This window comes from Cyrtonyx montezumae, unplaced genomic scaffold (genome assembly GCF_038088225.1).
Source record: "Cyrtonyx montezumae isolate F1298 unplaced genomic scaffold, pur_monq_1.0 scaffold_12, whole genome shotgun sequence".
Lineage (NCBI taxonomy): Eukaryota > Metazoa > Chordata > Aves > Galliformes > Odontophoridae > Cyrtonyx > Cyrtonyx montezumae.
The window spans coordinates 17,430,681-17,447,670 of NW_027071848.1; the positions used below are offsets into that span (position 1 = coordinate 17,430,681).

The 16,990-nt window shown below is 37.2% G+C and overlaps 1 protein-coding gene across 9 annotated transcripts in view; it reads left to right on the forward strand.

The window, feature by feature from the left end:
• The window catches only part of PAN3 (poly(A) specific ribonuclease subunit PAN3), a 74,769-nt gene that overhangs the window by 27,569 nt on the left and 30,210 nt on the right, over positions 1-16,990 (forward strand). For all 9 annotated transcript variants that reach the window (XM_065730149.1, XM_065730155.1, XM_065730150.1 and 6 more), the window contains 2 exons: positions 7,791-7,952; positions 15,243-15,393. In XM_065730149.1, coding sequence (XP_065586221.1) covers positions 7,791-7,952; positions 15,243-15,393 — 313 coding nt within the window. The remainder of the gene's footprint in view (positions 1-7,790; positions 7,953-15,242; positions 15,394-16,990) is intronic.

The following is a 16,990-nucleotide window of genomic DNA, read 5'->3' on the forward strand; positions in this document are numbered from 1 at the left end:
TAAAATGTGTTTTAAGGGTATGATATCTGACCTGCTTTGCTATTTCCTTTGGAACTGTTACATACTGGAATTGTTCTGTGTACATTCCTCTCTTATTTAATACTACATAGTATCATGTTTTTGATTGTGACAAGAACGGACTTCGAGTTTTGGGTATGGATTAGTGATTATCAAGTGAGAAATCTTGTTATTAAAGCACTTTCTTTTAGAAATGCTTAATGCTTCTTATATTGATCAGTTCTTATGCTTTTGTTGCCTCACACTATTGTTTGTTTGAGGGAAACCAGATGAGGTTAAACAGGAGCAAGTGTAGAGTCTTGCACCTAGGGAGAAATAAACACATGCACCGGTACAGGTTGTGGGATGTCCTGCTGGAGGGGAGCTCTGAGGAGGGGGACCTGGGTGTCCTAGTGGATGGCAGGCTGGCCATGAGCCAGCAGGTATGCCCTGGTGGCCAAGAAGGCCAATGGGATCCTGGGGTGCATTAAAAATAACGTGGCGAGCAGGTCAAGGGAGGTGATCCTCCCCCTCTACTCTGCCCTGGTGAGGCCTCATTTGGAGTACTGTGTCCAGTTCTGGGCTCCCCAGTATAAAAAAGTCAGGGATCTCCTGGAAAGAGTCCAGCAAAGAGCAACAAAAATGATAAAGGACATGGAACACCTCCCTGATGAGGAAAGGCTGAGAGACCTGGGGCTGTTCAGCCTTGAAAAAAGAAGACTCAGAGGGGATCTGATCCACGCCTATAAATATCTGAGGAGCAGGAGGCAAAGGGACGAGGGTGGACTTTTCTCTGCAGAGTGTGGCAATAGGATGAGGGGAAATGGCCACAAACTGAAGCACAAGAAGTTCTGCACAAATGTGTGTGGGAACTCCTTCCCAGTGCAGTGACGGAGCAGTGGCACAGCTGCACAGAGAGGTGGTGGAGTCTCCTTCTCTGGAGACGTTCCAGACCCGCCTGGACGCCTACCTGTGCAACCTGGGCTAGGGAGCTGCTTTGGCAGGGGGTTGGACTCCATGATCTCTGGAGGTCCCTTCCAACCCCTACAACTCTATGAGTCTGTGAAAAGCATAGATTAAGACAATTTATAGCATAGCACTTATAGAACTACTTAAAACAAAAACCAAAGGTCTTTTTAATGTCTAAGTGGATCAAATACGTTGTATGGGCTACAGAAATTCCCCAACTACCATCAATCTCTGTTTTATATTGCATATTTTCAGTTAGCCATCTAGATTTTGTCAGGTGCTCCTCACAAGCTGCAGTAGTTAACTACAAATACAACTTGAACATGCAGGATGATGCTTTTGTTTGTATTCACATGCTTTTCATTCTTTGTGTTAAGGTTCATGTAGACTACAAGAGTAATTTGTAGTAAATTAAAAGATTTCTTAAACTTGTTGAAGATACTATACAAATACTTAAAGCAGGAAGAAAAATTTACAAATCATATGTTCAGTAAATAAAACTCCTGAGATATGCTGGTTAAGTATTGCCAGCGGTTTGTGGACTGGCCCATATTTTTTTTGGAGAATACAGATAGGGGACCCACAGGCCTACACCACAGGAATGGGGAAGGGGGAAAAGGAAAAAGATAGGGAGTTGAGCCTAAAAACAAAACAAACTGAGGAGGAGAGCAAATTTACTAAATAAGATATTGGAATACAAAATAACACAACATAAGGCAATATAATTGTAATATAAGCTAATAAGTAAGAAAGAGGGACTGTCTGAAAACCAAAGGCCTTATGGTAAAGCTGAAGATGAGATGGCTAGGAAGTTCCCACTGCTGAGATGAACAGCAAAAAATCAGTTTTGTGACTTGCTTGAAGGTTTCATCTTTCCCTCTGGGTGGAAGATGGGAATGCAGAGTCCTTTCAGGTATGTAGTTCTCTTTTGAGAGCTAGGTACCCAGGCATTTGGCAGTCTACAGAACTGGAGCATTAACTCTTTAACTGCCAGTGCCTCACATGATGGCATGATGTGGAATACTGATACCAAAAAAATCATAAAACCACAAGTATGTACATTGCAGTATTCCTTTGCTAAGGACTAAAATACTTTAACGTCCAGTCTGTTGGAGCTTTCACCCTTAAATGTAGTTGAACCAAGAAACCAAGTTGAACCAAGATTTGCTTGTTGCTGTGGAGTAAGAATTGTTTCCATGCCACACTATGCATTTTGATTTTCTTTGGGCAGAAGGTTATTTATTTTATATATTTACTATCTTTTCATGATACTTTTAAACTGAAGATCTCCCTGTCAAGATCAAGGTTATATGAATATGAACAATTAAAAAAAAAGCAAGGAAGGGAGAGTTTCTAGGTGGAAGTGTACATGAAATCTCAATATATAACATAAACATTGAAACTGTGAACATGCACACATTTTTAATGTTTACATATTTTCCCATATTTTAAACAAATAAGAAAAAGGTTTCAACTGGACACTGAGTTTCTTGTAGATCAAAAATCTTTTTTTGTGTGTGTTTGGATTTCATAGTTAAAAAAAAAAGTTTCTACCTTCTGATATTGAGATAAAGACAGCATGAGTAGGCTGCCTGTGTGCCAATGAGAAATTACAATGAAATAGGAAGTGGAGAGAGAGAATGTCTTGCTTAGCAAAATTTTAAACCACATAAGAGACTTGTAGCAATACTAGCTGCAAGGCTTCCAGAGTAATGGCAGGACAGCTTCTCTTATTCATATTGCCAGCTTGCACATCTTTTAGGTGTGGTTGCTAAGAGTAGCCTAATATTCAGGTGTAGTACTTCGTAGAACTTACAACTCATGTTGTGGCTGTTGGGTAGAAATACCAGTGATGAGAGCTTCTGGAAGGAAGGACTAAGAAGGTTCTGAGCTAGCTGTTCAGGAGTCCTTTGCAAGCTCTATGAGGGAGTTCTTGGTTTATAGTTAGCTTTCGTGCTCTTTATTTTTTAAGAAAGAATGTAATAATGCTTGTTCAGTTTCAGTAGTCTAGCATAGTAGCTGAGTGTTTATTGTTTTTTTAATGGTGTACTTCTCAGTAACATTTTCTTTAAAAGCAAAACAAAACTCTCTTACAAAGGAAGTCAACATTTGAAACAAAAATCTCATGTCTTTACACTATTAAAAAATTAAGGTATAGTATACTCAAACTTTCCTGTTGGACAGTGTGTTTGTACATGGAGCACAAGTCAGCTCACTGTACAGCAGACAAATCCTAGTTAATGCTACTGCGATAACTTCTAAAAATTGGTGATTCAGAGTAGCGCTGCTTGATCCATCCTGAGATGGAGAAGGATGAAGTGTTTGTTTCTGTATATGCATGTAGACTTACCAGAGCTCAGATTATATAGTTTTAAGACATGATGCCCTGCTCACATGTTTGTATGCTGAACTTTGTGTTTTTTTAGTATAGAAACTGTCTTGGAAATCTAATATTTAAAGTCCATCATAGATAAGTGCATTTTTAAGCCAAAAAAGAGTGTAATTTGGAACATGAGCGATCCTGAATAATCTAACTACATACCTTCAGCAGAACATAACTTTGAAGTTCTTTAGTTTGATTTGCTGGGTCATCCAGACTTTAATATTACAAAAGAGTTACATAAAAAGAGAAAGTGTGACATTGCCTGCTGCTATTAGTTGCCTTGCCTTCTCCATGAAGCAGGAGAAACTAGGGGTGAGTCTTAGCCTTGTTACAGCAGATAGTAGGAAGAAAATAGACCTGCTAAACACGTTTCCAGGCTTCATTTTGAATGAATGGGAGGCAAGTAATTTAGCTGACTTGAGGAAAATTTTCTAGCGTGGGTTAATTAAGTTACTCATCTGAAGTAGTGTTCTGATGTGAAGAATGCTGTGCAGGTCCTTATTGGTTTTAGAGTAGATTTCTTGTTTGAGTGCAATGTTTCTGACATTTTGGGGGTTTATCTTTCTCAGTATAACACCTTCCCTCTAATCATGAAAACCAATAGCTTTCTATCATTAATTGCTGGCAGTGGTTTGGCTTTTACAGGGCAAGGATTATAATTATTAGCTGTAGTTGAAAATGCTTACCCTTCTCACCCTGGGAATCCAAGCTGTTGCTAGCAATTAAATGTAGTTAGCTGTTCCCTTCCTCATGTAAACACTTGCAACCAGTAATTACTACTACTTCTTGCTTCTGTGCCTAGAAGGAACTAAACTCTTCGAGTAATGCCTTGTATTAATTTTATTTTGTTGTTTTTTCCTCTTACACTACAGTATGAAATGTTATCTTACTTTTCATTTTAAAGCAAGGGTGATGTTTTATTGACCTTTTGCAACTCTTCTGGAGTATGTAATCATCTCGAGAGTTGCCAACTCATTTGAGAAAATATGTGCCTAGAGATGAAGTATTTAAATGCTATAGTCACCTTGCAAAAAAAAAGAAAAAAAAAAAAGTGCTGAAATACCTCTTCACTTGTATGGTTGAACAGATCTGTTTGTATTGTGCATTACAGAAGGAGTTTACGAAAAACAAAAATACAATTACTTTTGTAACTGACCAAAATAATTGTCCCCATGTCAATTAATTGGGCTTGTTTGTATAGATAGTTATGCCTCTGTTTTTCAGGTAGATGTATCAGTTCAGAAGTGATCAGTGCACACTGACTTCTAAGGTGCAGCACTGTTTCTGCTTCATTTATTGCCCTGTGTAGGAGGCAGGCATATAGAAAACTTGCTATTCTTTTCCAAACTGCTCTGTCTCTTCTTTCCTTTCTATAGAAGCTCTCCTTTTGACAGACAGCTTTTCTAGTCTCATATTAGTTCAGATTGGGATGCAATTGTGTTTATTGAAAATTATTATAATTTGGAATGGTTTCAGTGCAAACAGTTTTTTTTTCCCCCAAATGTTAACGTTGTATTGTCCATCTTTTAATGTCTTTCTGTTTTAACAACGGAATCCTGGCCTTGTAATCTTCTGATAACGTTGTGTAATGGATAATGAAAGCAATCTTCAGTTTTATCTCATCCACTCACCAGCTCACATTTGCTCCGCTTTGGTTTATGGCGTAGAATTAACTGTTTCTCTTTCTCAGCCTCCTAATGTGTTCCCTGAAAGCATAAAATAGTTTCATTCTGTTTCCAGGAATCTGAATCTCATTGAAAAGGAAATTATTTCCTGGAGATTATCTCCTTCCCCATTGGCTCAGTTCCCCTTTTGTTTTGGTTCTCCTTTTCCAAACATTTATTGATCACCTTTTATTTCTAAGAAGTCAAAAATGCATTGTGAATAGGAATGTGGCAGAGCACTGAACTGTGCTCCTGAAGTCTGGGTCAGACAGTGCCTTGCGCTTGGGAGAACACTGAGGGAGAGAGATGGGGAAGCTGTGGTGGAGACTTCAGGAGATCCCTTCATAACACTATTATTTCCAAAAGCCACGCTAAGAAAATCACATACTGCACTCAAACCTCCCTCTAAACTTCAGTGTTATTTGTATATCTGGTTTCTCAGACCTTAAAACTTCTACTACTCAAGATATTAGTAGTCTTCTTTTAATTACTAAGATAGCAAGTGTAGTGTGATCCTCCCATAAGCAACCTATATTTAACTCTCCTGTTATCAGTTTACATTTGAATTACAAGAGGACATTGTACCTACCCATCACAATTTACCAAATTTCTTATTGTAACTGAGGTTCAATCATGTTAATTGTTATAGAAGTTGATTAACTTGATCTGTATTTAGTTTATTGCCTTTGTAGCTTTGTTGGACTTCTTGCTCTTTTATGGACAAATGAGCTACTTGTGACTTATCCCAGCATTAATTCTTTCCAAAACTTTCAGCTTAAAAGACTTGAGGGAATTAGACCGGTAGATCAGTTTTGGGTTTTCAGACATTTCATGGCAGTATTGTCCTGTATTTTACATAGATTGCTCTGAAAGTAATGCCTCCTCTTTGTTTCCATGAAAACTACAACAGATGCAAATAGGACGATAACACTGATAAAGCAAATTCTCAGCTACAAAGCACTGTCTTTCAACATTGTCACCATTGTTAGATGTATGTTTTTCCCAGTGATGAATCAAGAGTCATGGTGCGCTTTAAAAAAAAAAAAATTAAAAATAATGAAAAATATCAATCTGCATGGCCATCTGGAATGTGGCTTGTCTTTCGTGTAATGACCACTTCTCAAATGTAGCACTCATCACCTCACTGTGCTCACATCTACTGTTTAGTCTCCAAAAATGTTGATCATCAGTTAATGTCAGTGGGTGCCATTTTTTCCCCATGGAGGAATTCAGTGTCACACCTTTGTTTCATATGTTCTTCCATGTTCTGTGCTGTTTTGTGAGGCCGCTCCTCTGCTGCCATCTGTTGTTTTGTTATTATGCATAATACGTTATTGGTAGGAAGGTTTTACTGCCGTGGGGCCAATGTAATAACATGAGGCATTACTTTCAGAGCAGCCCTTGTACAATTTGTATGAGTGAGGAATCTTTCTCAATTAGAATCATAGAATCACAAGGTTGGAAAGGACCTACATGATCATCCTGTCCAACTGTCCTCCCATTACCATTACTACCACAAGCTACTAAACCATATCTCATAGCTCCTCATCCAGATGCCTCTCGAACATTGCCAGGGATGGCAATTTCACCACCTCCCTGGGCAGGCCATTCCAGTGCCTGACCACTCCTGGAGTGAAAAATGTTTTCTTTCTTTCTGTCCAATCTAAAATATCATCTTGTTTCTTGAGAAATTACCTTGATAATGCATTTTAAAAAAATACTTCTTGCTAAGATTTCTAAGTTGCCATAGGAATACCTGAATAAAGGAAGTTAAGTTTTGATTAATGGAAAGATATATCTAGATGGTGCAAAACAAATCAGCCGCTGCAATTCGGTGTAGCTTTTGCTCTAATGTGTATATAGACCAAGATTTTGTCTATGTGTTCTGAAATATTTCTTCTTGTTGTATTCATTATTGAAGAAGTTACATATTGGTTTGAAAGCCTAGAGGAACTTGTAGAACTTAACTACTTCACTTGCTTGATAGTCTTTAACAGTTTTTTTTTTTTCCAGTGTGTTTTGAATATAATGTTCATCTCATGCACTTTAGATAGTTTCATATGTAGAGATCACTTTAAATGTGGTACAAATTTAATTCCTGCTGGGGCTTAACTATCGTCTGCATGTTCATAAGTCCTGTTTTGTTTTCTTAAGTAATTTTCCTATGCATTTGTTATGGTAATTTTTGTTCGTCAGAGGAGAGGCAATAACTGAAGTTAGTTCTTTGAATCAACTATCATTAATTATTATTGAGTTCTTGTGTCATTAGCCACTCTGTCGTATCTGTTTTTGTGCTTTTTTTTTCCCAAGAATGACAAGTCTTGGCAAATTTAAACTTCAGAAGAAGTATATAAACATCAGTGGTAACTTGATTTAAAAAAAAAATTATCAGAGGAAGAATTAGAGTTCTGTGTTACGATGTGGTTGAAGGTACCTGTCGCAAATACACATTATTATTATTTTTTTAAATAACTGTATTTCTGAATATGCATACTTATTCTGATGGCTGGCATGGTGGAAATATTTGTATATAAATAATTTGTCCTTGAAATGATTTGTTTTTTAAATTTTTTCTACTTTTTTAAACATTCTTTATTACAACATAGTAGTAAGGATTGAAAGGAAACAGTCTCAGAAAAATTACAGATTTTACTTACAAACTGTTTCCTATTCCACCAATCCAGAAAACACATCACAGTGTGACACCTACAGTAGTAGGTAGTAGGTTTAGATGAGAGTTGTTAGGAGTAGCCTGGTTTCTCTCCTTCTTTTTGTAGCCCAGGAAGTATCGACTGGGGATGCTGGATGAAAGGATAGTTCCGGTGGGATCAAAAGCAAGAAAATCAAAGAACCCTATTGGCTGTCTGGCTGACAGGTGTAAAACGGGAGTACCCATCAATATGGTTTGGTGGAACAGAGTCACAGAAAACAATTTACAGGTAATTTTTTTTTAACTAGTCACTTTTTCTGTATTTTGGATGCTTTATTTTGATTTCTGGAAAGTGTTAGAAGCTGTTACTCAAAATAAGAGTTGGAGTAAGATGAAATATTTTCCAAACAGTCACAGGTGACCCCTTCAGGGAGAGTCACTCAGATGTTTTATTCTCTTCACCTGTCCCTGTGTTATGTACTCTGCTCAATTGTTATATATGGAGGAGGAGTAAAAACAATCCTTAAAGGTATTTTAAAGGCAAACAAATGCAACCACTTAACTCCTGTTTGAGGAAGGTTTTTGCTATGAAAATCAGTAACCTTTGTTAAAATGACTGACAGAATGGAACAAAAATCCTTTAGTGCAGAAGTAACAATTGTGATCAGAAAGTGTAAATTCCTGATTTCCATGAGATGATTTACATTTCTCAACTCGTGTTTTGAAAATGCTAGTTTTACGTTCTTTAGTCTCCTCAAGAGCTGGACTTGAACATACCTTATTTGGAAGTAGCAGGTTATCCTTGGGATGATAACAAAGAATGATTCTTTTCTGGGAAAAATCTGCTGTGTCCCTTGACAAAGGTTTAGATAAAAGTTATTATAGTTGTCATAACTGCAACACTGCAGCTACTAATATTTTGCACTGAAGTGGTGCTTTTGTTTCTTTGAGATAGTTACTCAAGGCTTTGTGTGAGTTTTATTTATTTATTTATTAAGTGATTGAAATAAGTAAATCAACAACAGATTTGCAGATAATGAGATTTTGTGGCCCTTGAAATTTCTTTCAGTTCACTAAATGTCTGTCATGTTAAGGTTGATGTGAGGCTCAAGTGGGAGCCCTGCTATACCACTACTAGTTTTGCATTATTTAATGGTTGGATGCTTTTTTATTTTATTTATTTTTTTACTACTGGAACTGGGAATGATTAGCAGTGTGTTGTGTGCAAACTAATACTGTGTGGTCCAGTCACTTGGCCATAAGTCTTGTCTTGGCTCTTTTGCTGCTGGAGAAGCAGCAGAGCCACTGGCAGAAAAAGATAGAGCAGAGCACTGGTAGGACAAGGGAGGGCTGCACAGGAATGGTTGGAGCCAGTGAAGCACTACTTTTTCTTAAGTGAAAGAAGATTGATAGAATGATTTACGTGTTCATCAAATAGGGCTGAGAACTGTAATTAGGAGACGTTTGCCCTGGGAAGACAGAGAAAATTGATTTTCAAATTTCAAGTAGATGTTGAAAGAGCAGGAAAAGCTCCGTTTGTACTCAGGTTCTTCACTGTTTTCTCTTGCTGTTTCTGTGTTGTGTCAAGTTTTGTCATTGATCTGTTTATTCTGTGCAGCAGTAAGATGCAGTAACTTAGTGTTATCTGGAGGTTGAAGAGCCGGTAAGATTCAGTGGGAGTTTCTGGCCAGGACCAGTTGCCTTCAATGTTTTATGTCCTCCAAAGCTGTGTTGAAATTGTAGCAGAGGAAAGCCCAAGGTCACCATACTTTCTTTGGTTGGTGGCATCACTGAAATTCTACACTTCAATATGCCAGTCCCATCTACATAAATAACTGTAATACAGAATCTGATATTACAGGTTTATGGTGCAATCAGTTTACTGTGGAGATTTGGGGCTTTAGATAGCATGTTTGTGCAGATCTGTTGGAAATAAAAAGAAGGGGATGTTTCAGCTCAAGGAAATAGTAAAGAGATTGCATAGTAGTAATGGGGTTTGGCAAGAGTGAATGGAAAAAGGTGTGGTAAACAGACTATAGATGAGATTGTGATGATATGTAAAGCTTTATGTGGATGGACAACTTAATTTTACTTTGACATTGTTCTGATCATTGTAAGTCTTTGTAAAATATTTTGCATCAAAAGCATAGACTTCTAAAAGTTTATAGTTTTAACAGTATTCTTTACTCTTGTATTTTACTAAAAAAAATGTGTAACAAACACATTTTGTCCACACTAAACTCAGCAAAATTCGTTAACTTCTGTGAAACTGTCTCTAACTTCCGAAAAGTGGTATTGGATTCTGGCCAGTAATTAAATGAATGAATTGTTTGGAGTTAACTCTGTAGGTAATGTGATGGTGTGTCACAGTATCCTGAAATAAGGAAGCATGTTGCACGAATTCAGTAGTGAGAGTGAAGGAGTTTTGTGTTCAAGACCTTAGTAACCCCCCGCGTCTAATGGGCTGCTCTGACATTCCAGAATGTGTCCTTTTCTGATGTCACAGACGTCACATAATCCTTTTGGAGAGAGCGTTGCTATGATGCTCTCTGCGTAGACTGAAGGTACTTCTACTGCACATCTGTCCATGCAAAAAAAAACCAACATTGAGAAAGTCCTTCTTGCATCTTCATGAATTTAGAAAATATTCTGAGATCTACGCCAGGCTGGCAGAGAACTGCCCTGCTCTTAGCTCGGGTACAGTTCAGTGGTGGTTTTCTGTAACCATTACAGGATTATACAATTCTGGATGTCAGAACAGATCAACATGAATTGGGAGGTGAAAGGCAACATAAAAAGAGGACAAAAAGGCTTGTTTCCAGTTTTTAGCATGGTAAGTACATTAGCACATTCTTCTGAAATTTGCCTACATTTCTCTTCAGGTAGCTGGCTTTTGTAGTATGCAACTAGAAATAACTGAGTGATGTTACAGCCACAGAAATGGTTCAGCTGGTGTGCACTGAACTGGAAATGAAGGAAGAGGGCAGTCCAAAGCTTCTGTGGACTTCCTACATGTCCTTTAAAAGTCTGCATGATTGTGGTTTCAGATCCCTCCTGTTTTACAGGGTGTGTCTATCCTTCATGGCACTTCAAGGATTAGTATATGAATGAATGCACTGGAGACTTAGGAGCTCCATTTTGAGCTTCTCATTTTGATAGATCACAGACAAAGAATCTGAAAGTAGTGCATTTTGCTGAAATTTTTTCATGGAATCAATCTGCTAAGGATGTATGATGCAGGTATTAATTTTGATAATGCCTAGTGTAGATATTTCCATGCTTTAGTTTCCAGTATTTGTTTGAATCTACTGGAAGAAATGGGGTGAGATTTAAACTACCCAGGCTCAAAGGAAAAATGAATGCTAGCAACTTCAGCACAAGTATGGCTTGGAAGTTAGTTTACTATTTTTGGTGAGTTTTTATAAAAATGAAACATAGCTAAGACAGCTTTTTTGAGTTTTCTGTGTGTGTGCCTCTCTATAGGACATGCACCTGAAGCTGGAAGTTGCAGTCTCTAACTTGTTGCATAATGCACAGTAATAGTCGCTTCTTGTTATTGTTTTTATTTTAACATCAGCTTAATACATAATTTATTACATGTCCTCTGAGTCTGTGCATCCTCTTTCATTGATTCACTCACAATATTTAAGTCTTCAGTACCTATTTTCGCTTCCACCAGTCCTGGTTTACTCAGATTTAAAACTTTAAGCCTTGTCTAGTGTGATGATGTTTGTTATTATTTCTTCATCTTAATGTGGCTAAGTGAAGTCTGTCAGAAAACTGAGCATGTAGGAAATTTAAGCATAATTCTGAATTATGAAAATGTTTTTCATTAATTAGGGATAGATTATTTTTGTTCTTATCCAAATGTAAGAATTTTTACTCTCAAAGCTTGGTAGTAAGATTCTATCAAGAAAACTGTAAAAATGTTCAGTATAATTTAAAGCTTATTCATCTTTTAGACTGATATTTTTGAGTCTACTGCTGACTGAAATGTGAAACTAACACTAGAATTTAAACTTTCTGGTGTCCGAGTTAAGAGTGGGATGTTCTTCAGGATCAGGAATGTCACTTATAGAATCATTGGCCATTAAGAACACTACTTCCTGTTTTTGCACGTTTATGTGCTCATTGGTGCAAAATGTTGTCTACAGTATTTGAAAGGTAATAAAAAGATTAAACAGTTAACTTGGTTATATTCCATCCTCTAAATGCTATGGATGTATTTGGGATGTGTTTTATTTTTGTTGAAAACAAAGTGCTGGAAAATGTTGTTTAGTTCACATGAAAACTATGCTTTTAGAAGGGCCCTTTAAGAGCTGCAACTACAAATAAATGGCGTGCATCTAAATGTGGCCTAGGGCTTAAGCTTCAAATTTTGATAAAGCATTCCTATTTTTGACCACAAATTATTAAAATTTTATTGTATAACTTTGATTATTTTGCTTTAGATAGTGACTCTGAAACTCAGACTTTTTTCTGTATTTAGGAAACTGTTTGAATGTGGAAAATTTTTACCATTTTTACAATAAATAAATACTTAATTTATTGAATAATGGAAAAAGTCTTGGGTTACAGCTTCATGTTTGTAACTTAACAGGGAAGTGTAGGCTTTTATACTGAAGGGTATAGCTGTACAAATCAAAGCTGTTTTCAGTGAGAACATTTATATAAGTAGTTATGTAGAAATAAGTCAGTCTTCTCAGGCAGTGTTTCTGCTGTTGAATTGTGACACTAAATAATGCAACACAAGCTGAGTTTTCATCAGATTTCTGAACCACAACTTAATTGTACAGCATAATCCAGCCTGTTGTGGCAGATGCTTAGATTTCACTCTTCTATGTGACTACATGAAGACATTCCAGCAGGGTGAGGAAGGTAGTTGCTCTGTCAATTCTGCCCTTTTGAGTACCTTTTTTGCATACCTGCAGTACTGTGTCCAGGCCTGGGGCCCCTAACATAAAGATGCAGAGCTGTTGGAGGGCCACAAAGATGATCAGAGGGCTGGAGCACTCCTCTTACGAACAAAGGCTGGGGGAGAAGGTTCTGGGGAGACCTCATTGACACCTTCCAGTTCTTTAAGGGAGCTTATGAAAAAGATAGAGGCTTTTTACATGGCCTGCTAGTGACGGGACAAGGGAGAATGGATTTAAACTAAGAAATGGGAGATTAGGTTAGATGTTAGGAGAAAATTCTTCCCTCAAAGAGTGATGAGGCACTGGCACAGGCTGCCCAGAGAAGCTGTGGATATCTCATTCCTGAAGAAGTTCAGTGCCAGATTAGATGGGGTCCTGGATAGCCTGAGCTGGTGAGTTGCAGCTAGCCCATGGCAGGGGGTGAGGGCTGGGTGGGCTTTCCTAGCCAAACCATTCTGTGACATACCACTTCAGACTATAGTTCTCAAGTCCTTCCATTGTAAAATGATGAAGAATATGTAGGTGACTGTTTAAGAGAACAAAACTGCAAGTGTGTATGAGCACTTACTGAATGTGTTGAGAATTACCAAGTTCTGTTCTACAGGCATTGATTTGATCAATTGATTCAGTGAAAGTAGTGAGAATTTAGCCAGAGTGGTATGCTTGGGATTTTGGAAACTCTCTCAGTTGCTCTATTAAAGGCTGAGGGCGACTTTCTCTTTCCACTTGCATGTTCTGAATTGTTTGCCATCTCCTGCCCCTGTTGTCTAGTTGATCAGTTTTCTGTATGTGGTAGATCTGTGGATGTGCCTGGGCTAGTTTTAACAGTGAAAAATCTTAGGTTCCGTATAGTTTGAATTATCGTGTTTTTTGTAAGATACTACACATTCTGTCCCTTACTGTTGGAGTTGCTTTGTTGATGATTTGATTGATGCTTTCAGTGTGTCACTGCCTGGACAAATTATATTCAACTCTCTGCCACTTCTGTCTTTTTCTCCAGTTTCAGTGTAGAATTGTCTGAATTGTCGCACAACAATTTTTTTTTCTTGAAGAATAAAATTTTCTTAGTTTTTCCTGTACCTACAATTCAGATAAGTCCAGAATATGACCTTTTCATTTTAAGCATATTAGTTATTTGGTTTTGGGTTGTACAGTGCAGTGTACCTTTTTATTTTTTCCTTTGGTTTTGTCTGTCTATGCCTTTGCAAGCTTTCTTTTAATTAAAAGTCTTTTTTTTTTAAGGGTACTGTGAACATTTTTTCCATGTACATCTTAAGTGTTTAAATTCACTAGCCTACGTAGTTGGTTATGGCTATTCTTTAATATTCAGACACATGCACATTTACAATGAGTGTTATTTGAAATAATGAGGTGGCCTATGGTAGTGTGGTACAAGGAGAAACATTCTTACTATTTGCTTTTAAACCTGAGCATCCTCATTAATTCTATGGCTTTTAGAATCCTCTTACTTTTCCAGTGATTTGAATTACATTAGTATTGCATTTCACTGTCCTATTGAAATAAAGACATTAAAAAAGTATAAAAAATATTTTCAAATACTTTCCTTCACAGACTAAATTAGTGTTTCATAATCCCACTTTTCAAATTTGACACTAGGTTAAGTTCTGACTCTTAATATTGGTGAAAATGGAATTTAACCTTTGAATTATTTAGTTACTTTAAGTCTGCTTAAAACCAAGTTGATCCAATATGATTTGCTTCAGAAAACCCTTATGGATCATTTTAGCAACATCCTTTGTCTACTGCAAATGACAGTGGTCTTCTATTTTACCTTATTTTGTCAAGGCAGTTTGAGAGATATGCTTAAAGTGACTTCATAAACTCAACTTTGACATTTAATACTTTATAATTGTAAAGCAATTTTCATGTAATATTTTATTTCTTATGTTTTCTTCCACTAATGTCTAGTGTAAGTTGCTGTTCAGTACTAAGCTTTCTGCCTTTTGAGGTGTAATTTGGATTTTTTTCTCCTGAAGTCCTCATGCCTTCCCTGCCTGCCTGCTCTCCACACCCCACTCTCCCTCCTCCCCAAAAAAGAAAACCCACAAATATCATGCACAGATTTTTAAGAGATAATGAAAGTTGGTTATATATTTATGTACTAGTAAATAAATGTTTGACAGTTACTTTCTTGCTATTTGTTTTATCGCTACCAAATTTAAACTCAATATTAAAGGTGCTATATAAGTGAAATATGTCATTAAAACAGAGGTTCTTTTCACAGAAAAGGAACATGGTGGGTTCTTCTATTGCTTTAAGTTGGAATTGCTACTTATTTTTTAATGGATTTTCTAAAGTCACTTAAGGACGGTCTGTGCAGTAGTGGTGAGGCTTTCTCATTGTCAAATCGAATCTCCAACTTTATAGTATAATGCTAATGGAAAGCCTTTTTGCAAAGTGCTTTTATTAAATCAGCTCTTCATATGGAAACCTTGCTAACACTACTTCACGTGTAAATAGAAAAACATAACGATTCATGTAGACCAGCTTCCTGCATCTGTGGTTCTTGTCAGCAAGTTGTACATAGCTTAAATATCCTCTGCACTCAGTAGGTCTGTCTAGAAAGTGTTTTCTACCAAGTAGGCATTGTCTATCTCTTCATGTTTAAAACAAACATTTAATTCACATTTGTTTTCAAACAGACACCAAACCCTACTGCAAACGAATTTATTCCTAAAGGAGGATCAACCTCCAGGCTGAGTAATGCATCCCAGTCAAGTATGTCTGCCTTCTCTCAAGCCTTGTTCTCTCATCCTTCCATGGGAAGTCCTGCTGCTGCTGGGCTAGCACCAGGTAAGTTGAGAGTAACCGTTTACAGTACAGTTGCTTCTTTTAACTTTTAGTTACGTCAGAAATCATCTTGTCAAACTTAGAATCAGGTTTATTTTGTGTAAGTCTAGCCACCTCCTACTTCTAATTTTGAGCGAGTCTTCGAGCATGTAAAAGTGAAAGAAACTTGAGGTTAATCTTCTAGTACAATGAAACTGAATAAGCTGGCAGGACAAGAGGAAATAGTTTCAAATTAAAGGAGGGGAAATTAAGATTGGACTTAAAGAAGAGCTTTCTACAGTGAGGGTGATGAGGCACTGGCACAGGTTGCCCACAGAGGTGGTGGATACCCCATCCTTGAGACATTCAGGGTCAGGCTGGATGGGATTCTGAACAACCTGATGGAACTGTAGGTCCTGACTTAAATGATTCTGTGATTGCATGAAATTCAAATTGCAGGTTGTAAAATTGATATTGCATCAGACTAATTTACTCTTCTTTTTTGGGAGGGAAAGAGATGCTGAATTATACTCTGCTCTGTGCTGTCCGTGATAGAGCAGTACCTGGAGTAGCTTTAAACTAGCTCTGGTCTAGAGGCACGCTGTAGTGAATGTGTACACTGATTAGCATGCATTGGTCTGCCCTACTGATTTATTTCTAGAGGATGTAAACTAGATTTTATTTTCAATATTACTGATATACATGGAGGCTTAAGTAGAACATCAGCTTATACCAAAATCATTTGCCTTGCAAGGTATCCATTACAGTATCTGTCATATCATGTCATTTCACTTTCAGTATCAACTTCTGAATGTATTGTATGCATAGCGTTTTGGCATTTTTTCAAAGTTCACATTGTTAATGGATCTTTTAACTGCTTAAGATCAGAAATTTCTAATGTTTACTCTGTTCAGAAAAATGAAAGATTTGCAAGATGCAAAGATGAGCAGAGCTAGATATTACATCTCAGATTATTTAGCAAATTTCTTTATGTTCTTAAACCAATGGCAAGGAGCAAGAAGTATTAGGTAACTAACAAAATTAAAAGGGCAAGTTCTGTAATTTTTTTCTCTCTTAAAACTAGTGCTGACAGTTTCCCTCCATTCAATGGAACTTCAGGCTTTCCCTATAACAGGGAATAAAAATCAGTGTTAATATCAAAGTCAGCATTAAAATAGTGCAGCGGTATAACAATTGAAACAGACTAGGAGAGTGATTGATGCTTCTGCTGACCAAATGAATATAATGCAGTACTGTGTCTGATTTCATCCTGTATTGTGCTGTTCAGACTTATTGGAAAACTGTTGTGTTTATATGCCTCTCAGCCTTGTCACCTGGATTGAAAAGTATATAAAGGATTTAATAGAATACAGTAAAATGGTCCACTTTTGGAAAGTGTCCAGTGGGATCTCAGAGGGATCCTTCACAGTCCAATTTCTTTACTATCTGTAAGTAATACTTGAAAGGATAAGTAATGCTGTTGATGAAAGAAGTTCGTACAACAGTTTGAGGTCCTTGAAATACACATGCCAATGTGGAAAATGATCTAGGCTCAAATACTAATGTTTGTTTAGGAGAGGAGGGATGGGGGAACCCTCATAGAAGCTAACTTCAGGCAAGA